General features: G+C 37.1%; 1 protein-coding gene across 1 annotated transcript in view; it reads right to left on the bottom strand.

Moving 5' to 3' along the window:
- The window catches only part of ARL15 (ADP ribosylation factor like GTPase 15), a 464,282-nt gene that overhangs the window by 271,235 nt on the left and 179,081 nt on the right, over positions 1 to 13,966 (bottom strand). Inside the window, exon 3 of the mRNA XM_061393544.1 lies at positions 6,081 to 6,140. Within this exon, the coding sequence (XP_061249528.1) occupies positions 6,081 to 6,140 (60 nt within the window). The remainder of the gene's footprint in view (positions 1 to 6,080; positions 6,141 to 13,966) is intronic.

The following is a 13,966-nucleotide window of genomic DNA, read 5'->3' as shown; positions in this document are numbered from 1 at the left end:
TTTATACTTATTGAGTTGCATTATTTTTTAGTAGGAAGGAGGCAGTAATGGCCATATAGAGGGAATAATCATAATATACAAAGAACAGTGAGAACGCATCAGATAAAATTAAAGAGTGATTACTCCCTCCAAAGTAAGTTTTAGTAAAAGATTCTGAAGGAAGACAGCTTTATTTTGGTGAAAGACATCGAACGGCCTGGGTACAAAAAGCAGAGATTATAAGAAGCAGGCAGTAGTGCCCCCTGGGTTGCCTGTTAAGAAGTCTGCCTTGTACAGTTTCTGGAGAACTTTAGAAATGCAAATAACCTGGACAGATTAACAGCACCCCAAGATAACTAGCAGGATACAAAGAAACAGCACCTTTCACTATGAGGAGGCGTATTCCTTCAGGCAAACAAAGAAACAGGACAGAGTCAACATCTGTTTCATATAACAGCTTGGCTGCTGAAAGAAGCAAACTTTAAAAAATGGCTTAGCTGACAACCCTCAAAAACCATTCAGTCACTATTGCACGGGCTGAAGTAAATGGGTAGATAAACACAACTTGCACTTTCCATACTACCCTCACCGCCTTCCTCTAAAGAAAAGAAAATGCAGACAAAAGCCTCATATCTTCCCTTTTGATTGGCAACTAACAGCAATGAATCCTGAAGTGTGAAAGATAGCCAACTGATTTTTAGCTTTGCCCTGCCTTCCTCAAAGTCAACTGGGAAGATAAGACAGCCAAAGAGTATATTGGGTGGGGACCGTGGCCAAGATAGGGGGATGGGGAAACAATTCAGACATAACTCATTAGAATATTAAAGGGAAGAAAACAAGTCATTCGGCAAAACCAACCATTTTTTGGTTGGTTCCAGAATTCAGTTCAAGAAAGAAAAAGCAATATTATGATGTCTGGAACCTTATCAATAAGTGGTAACAAACCAAATGTGTTAAGAGATGAAATTTTCCTCTCTGGATTCTATCAATTTGTGAACAAAATTTCAGAATCAAGAGAAAGCCATCTAAGAAGGTATAAAAAACTATTCATAGATTTAAGAACTGGACATTTCTAAGATGAAAAATTATCAGTGCTGTGATGTCACTGCAGTGACCACTGCGTCCAACTCAGTTAAACGCCAGATGCTTTGCTTACCTTAGTAATGTGGTTACAATAGATAAGTCAAACAGAATGAAATCAACTGAGAGGCACTAAGACAGACAAGAGATTTTTCTGGTGGAATCTGAAAACAGAAAAAAAGGTGATTAGGTGGAAAAGGACAAAAACATTTACTACCAACACATGTGCAGTGGCAAAAAATATGCTGGGCAGATAACCAAGAGCCCAATGAGGTCCCTTTCAGTGACTTTCAGGCAGAACACCGTGCAGGAAAAGATCACTTTGTCGATGCGGGAGAGAGAGATGACCACAAAGGAAAAAGCAATCATATGTGATTTGTTTTATATTCAGAGAACTTGGGATGAAAAAGGCATTATTTAAAGGTGCTTTTGTGGGGTGTGAGGGAGTGAGGGTATAACTATAATAACAGTAAATCTTTCAGAAATGTTAGGGCCAGACAGTCTCTAAGTACTCAACCTACATTAACTAATTTGGTCCTCACAAGGATTACATGATATAGGGACTATTAGTACTACAATTTACAGATAAGGAAACAAAGATACAGGAAAGCAGACTTATCTGGAACCATAGAGAATGGCTGAGCTTAGAAACAAGTCACCAGGAGGAAGGAAAATCCTTCAAAAGATTAATCTTTCTGTCTATCCAGGATCCTGCTTGGTGTCTTACACAACACCCAGAAAAATAAAAATAATAGAGCAAGACAAGCAGAGTAATTAATTAAAACTAAAGGAGAAAGGATTTAGATTAGTTTAAAAAAGACTTTCCAAATTAAAAAATATGCAGGAAAAAAAAGTTCACTGAGAGATACTACAGAATGACCTCCATAGGGATCAGACCTGGATAGTGTTAAAAAAACGAATCCCTTCAAGTATGGAAGGGATTAACCCAGAACTTTGTTTTAGGCCTATCAGAAATATTTGACTGTAATTCAAGAAGAGAAGTTTAGTTCATGTTAAGAGTCTCCCCTTGTGTTGATTAGCCAATCTATGCAGGGACTATGCTTGTGTTGACACTATCAGTTCAGTTCAATTCAGTCGCTCAGTCGAGTCCGACTCTTTGCGACCCCATGAACCGCAGCACGCCAGGCCTCCCTGTCCATCACCATCTCCCGGAGTCCACCCAAACCCATGTCCATTGAGTCGGTGATGCCATCCAACCATCTCATCCTCTGTCGTCCCCTTCTCCTCCTGCCCTCAATCTTTCCCAGCATCAGGGTCTTTTCCAATGAGTCAGCTCTTCGCATGAGGTGGCCAAAGTATTGGAGTTTCTGCTTCAACATCAGTCCCTCTGATGAACACCCAGGACTAATCTCCTTTAGGAGTCCTGACTGCTTCAGAAGGGAGTCTTGAAGAAACCAGAAGAGGAAAGCATGACTACAGCACTAGAGTCACAATTAAAATGGAGGAAGAGTTGACTTAACCTCTAAATAAAGAGAGTAAGACAGAAAATGAATACTAAAAGCAGCTGCAATGATTAGGGATAACATCCTACAGTTTTGAGCAGAGTGTTAATGTGTAATCAATACAGTGTTAATGAAAATAATACCAACATGTGAAAGCTTTAAATTGTTCATATAATAGTGGTAAGAACAGCAGCAGACAATACCTGGGAGCACTTCTCTTGTGCCACGCACTGGGTAAAATGCTTCATGTACAGGGTACCGTGGTTAAGCACAAGGGCTCAGATCGACTCCCAGAAATCCTTCTCCAAATAACTTTGAACAAACCACTTGCCCTGTGTCTCACTATCTGTCAGATAATAACAGCATCTACTCTCTAGGCATGAAGTTGCAAAGATTAAGTAAGAATGTGTGCGGAGAGAAAATAGAAGAAATTGTAGAGTTCTAGAGTAATCAGTACAGCCTGATGAGTGGGACAGGTAAGATGAGGAGAACAGGTCATTCTCAACATAGTGTAAACAGGACTCACCCATCATACCACCAGGCTGGATCGTCTCTTTGTGTCATCCTTTATATTTACTTCCCTCTTAATTTCGTTACTTTCCAAATTAATTTCAAATATTGGTTTTCACAAATGTCTCTATCACTGAACCACAGGTCTCTTTAAATATCATTTATCCCCAGTCCCTAGAATCATGCTTGACACAAATAACTGTGCTAGAACGACTGCATGAACAGCAGGAAAAGATCACTTGAGAAAATTGCTATGAATGAAATTTATAGGAATTTTTAGGTGCGAGATATAAGAAATATCCTCATAAAAGAGAAAATTGATAACAGCATAGAATTCTCTCTGATATAAATTAGGTAGTACACACACACACACACACACACACACACCAGTGTGTTTGTGAACATAAGGTTTGCTATTTATAGTAAGATCTACCAAAAGTGACTTTCATTTAACTCCATTAGTCATTGTTATTTCATTCTAAACTATTTCTTACTAGATAAGGAACACAAGTTCACGCTTCTTCCTATTTTGAAGAAGTAAAAAAAGTAAGAGAGGTTAGGAGCAAGTGATTGAAAACCTTGGAACCATGCGAAAAGGGTAGAAGAGGGAATTAGAAGGGAGAAACGGGCTGGGCCAATCTCCTGAATTAACCCTAGGAGAAGCAGCAGAGCATTCCAAACTTCAGCACAGTGCGGGCTTTTAGTATCTGCCTACCTTTACACCTAGCTTCTTGAATTTCTTCCTTGATTTCAGAATCTTCGCCTGGATTGACAACCTGGTTGAATTCTGATTAACCTGTCTTCTGAGTAAACTCTCTACTGGTAAATAACATTGATTTTAAAATTCTCAACTCTTTCCTCTTGAACTTAGAAATTCTTGGGTCAAGCAACTTCCTCTCAAACAATTTAATTTTAGGAGGTCATAACTTTCCCTAAAGGCCTCGTATCTTATATTGGGATGAGCCTCTTGGGGTGTAAGATTTACTTAAATTCTATGAAAACTATACTCTCTATGTATGTTAGTCTGCTTTTCATGCATTCTTGGCTGATCTAGGGCCCAGTCCTACTCCAGGTAGAGGAGGTGCTCAAAAAAAAATTTGTTGAGTAAAGGAATTAGTGAGTGAAAAGTCAAGCCCTGAACTTCCTCCACTGCTTGCTTCTGAGCACACAACAGAGGATACACAAATAGATTCTATGCAGAAAATCGCCTCCTTGAGAGCCTCTCACCTGAAAACAGATATTAAATTTTCAGGGATAGAAGAATCTGTGCTTAAGTGAGTAATCTGCTCTTCAACACCACCTGCCAAGCACCACACATCACTAGCCTGAAACTGATGTATGGATCCTAACCCTGAAGCTCTGTCGTGTACCTACATCTCTCCATTTCATCATGCAAGAGGCACAGCTAGAGTATTTCCATCAAACTCTATAGTATCCTCTCCATTGTAATTTCCATTTCAGTAATTTCCAGGGCATACACAGTTCAAATGGCAACCCACTCCAGTATTCTTGCTTGGAGAATCCCAGAGACGGGGGAGCCTGGTGGGCTGCCGTCTATGGGGTCGCACACGACTGACGCAACTTAGCAGCAGCAGCAGCACACCGTTCTTCCAACAAAATTAAACTCTGCTTGGGAACAGATGGATTCCCACCTTATACACCCCTTTCCTCTAACTTGATCTTTTGAGTTGTACTGAGTTTCAATGGCACAGTTAAGATTATAATAAATTCTGCACTTTTAAAAAATTGTTAAGATGCATTTTTATATCATCAAAGTAAACATCAATAATAAACATCTTAATTAATCAATAGTTTCTTACATCTGGAGGGTATTTAATAAAAATTTTGCATCTAGCCTAGTAATAATAATATTATTAAGTATCAGTAATATTTAAAAATAATAGAATTCTCAAACCATTCAATTTGATTTCATTGATGTTTATACTATGTTCTCTGAAGCCACTAAGTAATATTAAAATATTTAATAAAGTCTTAAAATTTTTGCACAGAAAATTTTTCTATTATAAAAACATTCATGTTTATCATTTTTTCAGTCAAAATGACAAAACCAATGTCAAAGAAAAACCAGAATTTATCAACCATAGTTTAAATATTAATACTATAAAAGTCAAAGTGGCTATAAAACAGACTGACAGAAGTAAACCTGGAAAGATCAGCCAATACATCATTATATAAAAATAAGAAGGCATAAAAATACTATTAGGATGGCATAGGTCTGGGTTTTAATTTCATCAATCTAATAAAAGGTCACAGAATGAGCATAAAAAAAAAAACCAAAAACAGAATAAGGTCAATATCACAAAGTGGTTAAAGAGATGGAAGAGAACTCTCTTCTAAGTCATTAAACTCACCCATACCATACTGAACTCCAGAGGACTTATCATGTTCCTATGCCATTAGAGAATGTAGCAGGTTCATTGAATTGACTGATTTCTTTGTTAACCTACTTACATGGGTTAAGACCCTGACTGACACAAAATACAATCAAAAAAATCCCAGACAGAGAGTGCAATGAAAGACTGAGTGATGTACAGTTTGGGGTAAAGCCTATCCAATAAATGTGCCTGACCAACAAAGAACCTATTGGCAAAGATTTATTACCAGAACAAACACATTCTAAAAAGATCTAATACAATAAAACCTGCAATATGAACACAAACTACTCTAAAATACAGTTCTTTGCCTAATGTATAGCTTTTTTCCATGATTATACTAAAACTCTCTTCATTTTTTCACTTCAAGAATAAATTTAATAAGAGAAGCAAAACCAATGAGTATAGAGTATAAAATGGCACTGGTAGCGTAGCACTACATAAACAAACATACATTTATGTCAATTAGAACTCTTCAACCACCTTTAATATATATAAAGAAAAAATATTTCTAGGAAACGTATTACCAAGAAAAAGGGTAAAAATAAGTCACCTTCTAGAATAAAACATCATCAACATGTTTTAATTATATGCAATGCATTAATATGAACTTAGTAGAAGTTAGAGTCAGACATAGAAAAAATATATGATATACCTCCAAGTTCTTTTACATTCAAGATGGCATTCTGGAATGGCACTGCTTTTATACTAAAACCTACAATTAGAAAACAATAAACAAAGAATTAGCAACTTAACTTTTAAAAATGTATAGGATTCTCAAATTCTCTTTTTGGCAGATGAAGAACTATTTTTCATAGCTCATATTTACACCAGAAACACATAATTTTCAAGATAAATTATAATCTAGTATTATCTTCTATCATTTTGCAAAATATAGTTGTATGCTACAGCAAAATATAACTCTTTTCTTCCAAATCCTGCCTCATTCCTTCATATATAATGGGTCTTTGTAAATTTTACCAGTTGTGAGAAAGACACTTGAAAGTATAGAGAAACTCCAAAGAAGATATTCAACCATAATCTTTACATCTAATTCCTAAAGTTAATCTTCCCTCACATATAACTTAGCAACCCTAAAGTATCTAAATTATAACCATCTTATATTGGAATTACATATTTAACCCACTCTAGTACTCTTGCCTGGAAAATCCCATGGACGGAGGAGCCTGGTAGGCTCCAGTCCATGGGGTCGCTAAGAGTCAGGCATGACTGAGCGACTTCACTTTCACTTTTCACTTTCATGCATTGGAGAAGGAAATGGCAACCCACTCCAGTGTTCTTGCCTGGAGAATCCCAGGGACGGGGGAGCCTGGTGGGCTGCTGTCTATGGGGTCTCACAGAGTCGGACACGACTTAAGCGACTTAGCAGCAGTAGCACTATGTTAGTATTTTCTCTCGAGGACATGGTTAAACTCATACATAAATTTTTGTTAGATGTACAATCATAATTACCCATTTATGCATTTTATAATGCATTTAATAAATGACTTTTATTATAAAGTATATTCTGCATATAGTGCTATGATTAATTCTGTATTTAGACTTAATTATCATAATCTAAGACAATCAATTCAGGTGTAAGGTGAATGTACATTTACCTATACACACACACACACAAATACATATACTGAATATTTCTGAAATGATCCATAAGAAACTGGAACATATAATGGGAAAGAACTAGGTATAAATCTTAAATAGGAGCGATTCTTCAGTTTCATTTAAATGTTTTGCACATACAGGTACTTCTTTTTCAATTAAAAGCTCTACTACTTTTTTTTTAAATTTTTTAAATAATTTAAAAAATATTTTAAAAATATTTTTAATTGGAGGATAATTGATTTACAATGTTGTGTTGGTTTCTGCCATATATCAACATGAATCAGCACAAGTATACACATGTCCCCCCCAACTCTTGAACCTCCCTGCCACCTCCCACCCCACCCCACTACTCAAGGTTGTCACAGGGCACCAGGTTTGAGCTCCCTGCATCATACAGCAAATGCCCACTGGCTATCTATTTTACATATGGTAATGTATATGTTTCAATGCTACTCCTTCAATTCGTCTCACCTTCTCCTTCCCCGACCCTGTCCACCATTCTGTTTTTTTATGTCTGCATCTCCATTACTGTCTTGCAAATAGGTTCATCAGTACCAGGTTTCTAGATTCCACATACATGCATTAATATATGATATTTGTCTTTCTTTTTCTGACTTCACTCTGTATACTAGGTTTTAGGTTCATTCACTCCATTAGAACTGACTTAAATGTACTCCTTTTCATGGCAGAGTAATATTCCATTACATATATGTACCACAGAAATAGCTTCCTTATCCATTCATCTGCCAATGGACATCCAGGCTACTTCCATGTCCTAGCTATTGTAAACAGTGCTGCAATGGACGTTGGGATACAAGTATCTTTTAAAATTATGGTTTCCTCAGGCTGTATGCCCATTAGTGGGACTGTTGGGTCTTAATAAAACTACTGTTGGTAGTTTTATTCTAGTTTTTTAAGGAACTTCCATACTGTTCTCCATAGAGGCTGTATCACTTTTCCATCAACAATGCAAGATGATTCCCTTTTCTCCACACCCTCTTCAGCATTCATTGTTTGTACATTTTTTGCTGACTGGAGTGAGGTGATACCTCATTGTAATTTTGATTTGTATTTCTCTAATAACCAGTGATGTTGAGCATCTTTTCTTGTGTTTAATGGCCATCTGTATGTCTTCTTTGGAAAAAATGTCTGTTTAGGTCTTCTGCTCGTTTTCTGATAGAGCTGTTTGTTTTTCAGGTATTGAGCTGTATGAACTGCTTATATATTCTGGAGATTAATCCTTTGTTGGTTGTTTCATTTGCAATTATTTTCTCCCATTCTGAGGGCTGGCTTTCAATCTTGTTGTTTCCTTTGCAAAAGCTTTTCCTTACAAAAGCTTTTAAGTTTAATTAGGTCTCATTTGTTTATTTTTGTTTTTATTTCCAGTACTCTAGGAGGTGGGTCAAAGAGGATCTTGCTGTGATACATGTCAAAGAGTGTACTGCCTGTTTTCACCTAAGAGTTTTATCGTTTCTGGCCTTTAAGTCTTTAATCCATTTTGAGTTTATTTTTGCATATGGTATTAGGAAGTGTTCTAGTTTCATTCTTTTACATGTAGCTGTCCAGTTTTCCCAGTAATGTTTATTGAAGAGGCTGTCTTTTCTCCACTGTATATTTTTGACTCCTTTGTCAAAGATAAGCTGCCCTTGGGTGAATTGGTTTATCTCTGGGTAAAAGCCCTACTAATTTCTAAAGCTTACTGAGTAATTCCTGAGCACCCAATCGATTTAAGGCATTAAGCATTATTTAATATGTACAATTACAAGACAAATAAGACACAGTCATCCTTTCAAGAAACTATCAACAAGGTAGAAGGAAAAACATACAAATACTTTCATTGAAGCAAGTACTAGAAAAGTTAAAAAGTGCTGGGAAAGGTAAAAAGATGTAAATTACTACATGTGTAAAAACAATTCTTTACATGGTTTTGTTTTACTTTATACATAAACAAGTTAATATGTGTCTTATTATATACTCTATTATTACCACTCCTCTGTTGTATATTGCCCTAGAGCTTTAAGATTCTATACATCACCTTCTACCAAGGAGTCAGAAGCTCTATGACTGCGGTCAACTTACTAGCCTTGGTTTTCATTGTTTGAAAACCAGGATGATAGTATCTATGTCACAAAGCTGTGATAATGTGTGTATTATCTTTATCATAGAGCTTGGTACAAATAAGCATACTACATAAAACTGCCAACTTTATATTTCAATTGACGCCATGTTGATGATTTTATCATTAGGTACACATATTTTTTGCCTACCTGAATATATTACAGACTCCTGAGACAGAAATTCTGGTGCTCATTTATTTATTAATCTAAGTACTTAGTTGGAGCCATGAGTGTTATCACTGAACAAAAAGTACCTTTGTTGGAGTTTATGCTCAACTGGAGTGTAAACAGTTGAAATTTGTTGTGTTGTTATTGTTGTCCAATCACTAAGTCAAGTCTGACTCTTGGCAGTCCCATGAACTGCAGCACGCCAGGCTTCCTGGTCCTTCACTATCTCCCAGAGTATGCTCAAACTCATGTCTGTTGAGTTGGTGATGTCATCCAACCATCTCATCCTCTGTTGCCCCCTTCTCCACTTGCCCTCAATCTCTCCCAGCATCAGGGTCTTTTCTAATGAGTTGGCGCTTCGCATCAGTGGCCAAAGCACTAGAGCTTCAGTATCAGTCCTTCCAGTGAATATTCAGTGTTCATTTCCTTTAAGATTGACTGGTTTGATCTCCTTGCAGGCCAAGAGACTCTCAAGAGTCTTCTCCAGCACCACAGTTCAAAAGCGTCAATTCTGTGGTGTTCAGCCTTCTTTATGGTCCAACTCTCACATCCGTACATGACTACTGGAAAAACCATAGCTTTACAGAACATAAACGTTTGTTGGGCTCCCTAAGAATCTTTCAAAACGTACTCTTTCAGAGTGGCTTTCATGCAGACAGACACTGTGGGCATAGCATTGTGGTTAATGGTAGATGCAGTCACTGAATCTTAGCAAAATAGCAGGAGGAGTAGGAGGCAGTGCCCTGTGGCTGACACACTGGCATGTATCTTGACCTGTAGGAAAGCCTCTCCAGGTGTCTGGCCTCTGGGAAGTTAAGGAAACTCAGTGCCAATCACAATACTCATGCTGCCACTGAAATCTGCCCACGGGAGACTTAGATGCTTGAATTTATCTGCCTACCTCACAGGGCTGTTAAATGGATTAAAAGGCAATGATTATGAAATCCTGAAAACAAAAACCCTATGTAAGTGCTAAACAGTCTATCAGTGGTTATGTTCAGGATAAACTCGAGTGTGAATTTTCCAGAGAAATGGGACAAACCCCAACTTTGAAAAGGAAATAGTTATGGAGCATACTAGCAAAGTTTAATCTGCTTTGATTCTTAAAAGCTGACAATATGCAGGCACCCAGAAGGAAGTAGTATTTTTTCGCAAACTGCCACACCCATACGCAAAATACAACTTTAGAAATTTACTGATCTAACAGGCAGATTATATGACGATTCCCATCTTGAATCCTTGCACAGACTACAAAAATGTCCTCTAGCATTCACTTTAAGCAAAGTAAACCAGCAATGTTATTTATAGGCATATAAATGTTCCTTCAGAATACTCATAAATGTTTTCTCTTCACATAGAACATGTGTGGCTAGATTTATACTGCAAAGGTATATGTAGTCTTCCACTTTGCTGTCTTCCTATTATTTTTACAATATACCTGTGGTAATTAATGTTCAGAGGATAAAGCCTAGATAACTAGTCCAGAGAATGTACTATTCATAGAAGAGAAGCAGTATTTTTCTATGTTATTCCTCCTGTTTGCAAGGATTAAGAAGAATTAAAATGTAAGGATACATTTTTGGTTCACCAAAACAGCAATCAAGAAGAACCATCAGATCAACTGTATTTTATTCCTTTACACTGAATTGGATGAGGTCAAGAAGGGAAATTAGTATTTAGTAGAGATACAAAGGTCAATTCATCAAAACACCTCTTTTGAAGGATCACTCTGAAGAATAAAAACCTGTGGATTGCATAGGCTCCACAGTAAGAATATCTGGGTTCGAATTCTGGGTCTACCATTACTAACTGTCTGAGCAAGTTATTAAATCCCTCTGTGCCTCAGATTCCTCATTTGTAGAGGAAAACAGTACTCAGTGCTATAAAGTGTTGTTGTTTGTTTTAAGAAGTAAAACCAAAAATTGCGATTACTAATGGTCATCAAATGACCACTGAAAGCTTTCTCCCAATCAAAATCATGTGTGGCCTCAAGCTCAGGTATATTATGAAAGCAGTGGTAAAAGTAAGAGTTACTGAAGACACAATCAAAAACAAACATTTATTGAGGACTTCCATAGACTAATATTTGTGGTCCTCCACATTTCTTTCCTTCTCAATCAACCAGTCACCAAAGCCTTTCAGTTTCATCTGCCTAATAGTTCTCAAACTTGCCTACTTCTCTCCATCCTCACAGCACAACTCTGATCAAACCATCCAGTAAGCCTCCTAACGGAACTCTGTTATCAGCCTCCTCCATCATCCTCATACACCAGCAGAAGTGTTTTCCTGAAATGAACCTCTGTTCACACCATTCACCTAGTTAAAAGGGTCTGACAGCTTCTCACTTCTCAGGAGATAGTTCAAAATATCTAACAAAGCTCTATCAGATCCAATTCTTCTTTCCTTCTCTAAGCTTATTTTGTACCATCTCCCCCTCATTTATATTTGGTTTCTAAAACAAGCTATACTCCCTCCACCTCAGGGCCTTTGCACCTACTGCTGCATAAGTGTGTATTCTTTGCTCCTCTGGGAAACTAGTCACCCTTCAGGTGTTTGAACTTCACTTTGTCAGGCAAGCTTTCTCTTTGCGTTCCTAAAATAGGTTGATTTTTTTTGGATCCGTGTGCTTCTACATGACTTTCACATTCCTAATTACGTATCAGTTTATTTATTTATGTCTGTTCCCACGATAGACTGAAAGGATTCTTAACAGAGACACAATGTATGGTGTATCTTGTATGCCAGTGCTTGGTCATAATAGGATCTCAGTATTTGTTTAAAGATCTGTGTGAAGCGTTTATATTTGTCAGCCCTCTACTTCCAAGGGTTCTGCATCCACATATTCAACTAACTGCAGATCAAAAATATTTGGGGAAAAAAAATTCCAGAAAATTCCAAGAAGCAAAACTTCAATTTGCTGCACACAGGCCACCATTTACATTGTATTAGGTATTATCAGTAATGTAGAGATAATTTGAAACATACAGGAAGATGTGTGTAGGTTACATACAAATACTGTATTTTTATATAAAGGATTTGAGCATATTCAAATTTTGGTATCCATTGTAGGGGAGGGTGGTCATGGAACCAGTCCCCCTCAGATACCAAGAGACAACTGTATATCCTAATTTAGCTGTTATGACAATCCCTAAGTTAAAGAATAACTACTGTTGCAGGAAGAAAATGAAGCCTAGAAGGGTTATGGACCTAGACAAAAGGGCTAAGTGCTGCATTTAAAACCTGACAGGTCTCATCAGTTCACCAGAACTCCACCCTATAGCACTTCCTCCACATACCAACAAGCTGATGTATTTTATACTATTTTGTCCACAGTTTTGAACCTAAAGATTGGTGGAGCTGATTGGAAAAATACACATATACCTAATGAGCCCATTAATTTATTTTCGCTCTTGTTTTATAAATAATCCAACACAAGGAATCTCTTTTGATTCTTGTGTTCTCAGGTCTGTACTACATTGCCTTATTAATGGAACAAAAGTAATAGTATGAGTTTAGAGAGTAGTTTTTATTAGATATTATTAATTAAACCATGACCTTAGGAGGTGAGGGGGAATGTTCACCTGACTCAGTCAAGACAGGGTGCTTGCTCTGCTGCTTCTTCAAAATAACGAAAGCATTCCTCTGATGCACTTTTCTCAAGGAGGCAGTGAGTGGATGGGACAAGACAGGGTCCTAGAAGTCCTAGTTGACAGCTCTTAGACTCACCAGCCACTTTTTCCCATTGATTCTGAATCCCCGCTCTAACATTTCGATTCCACTATTTGTATTAAACAAGGAGGAGGGAAAAACAGTAACAACTGAGTCAATCATCAATGGCCTCCAGTATTTGGCTGAAGGGCTCATGGGTAGGTCTCCTGACTCCATTCAAACAATTTGATGGCTGAAGCCTAAGTTACGTAGTCATTTTTTCCTGGCCTATTTAAGCTACATTAGTAAGACTGAAACCTCCCCTAAGATTTAACCCCACAAATTTTAATAAATATATGACTTAGTAACTCTTTGGGGAAATAATTGTTTGCATAGACTCAGTTTTTGTCTTTGAGTCCTTAAATCCAAAAAAGCCTGTGATACAAGGGAGATGGATTTGAAAATTTTTATGCAGGGAAAGCATTACTGAAATCGTAACAAAATTAGGTTTGGGAAGGAGGTTAGTCTATTTTTATCCATTGTGTGGAACACATAAGTATTTTACTTGGACCTACAGCCCAACCTCCACCCTTCCCCCACCTCCCATAACACATATGCAAGTCTGCACATTTGTACACAGATACTGTGTGTGCTTCTCAGATCCCTGGATCACTAAAGAACTGCTCAAGGAAAGACATTCTACAGATCTGGTAGCCTTGACTTGAACCAAGGGCATGATTAATGGCCATGGTAGTTTTGTGATGTTTGGACAATGGTCTAGCGAAATTTTAAATATGATTTCAACAACATAAAAGGAAATTTAATCTATCAGTACTTATAAAACACAATCCTTTAGCAGATACAAAATCTGACTTTCTAATTTATTTCCTAACACGTATGCACAAAATACTAAAGTTATTAAAATCTTCAAATTTTCATAAACTTTCTATATTTCTTTCAAATTATAATTATTTTGTATTTTAGC

This window comes from Bos javanicus, chromosome 20, assembly GCF_032452875.1.
Source record: "Bos javanicus breed banteng chromosome 20, ARS-OSU_banteng_1.0, whole genome shotgun sequence".
Lineage (NCBI taxonomy): Eukaryota > Metazoa > Chordata > Mammalia > Artiodactyla > Bovidae > Bos > Bos javanicus.
This window is presented reverse-complemented; position numbering and strand designations above follow the sequence as displayed.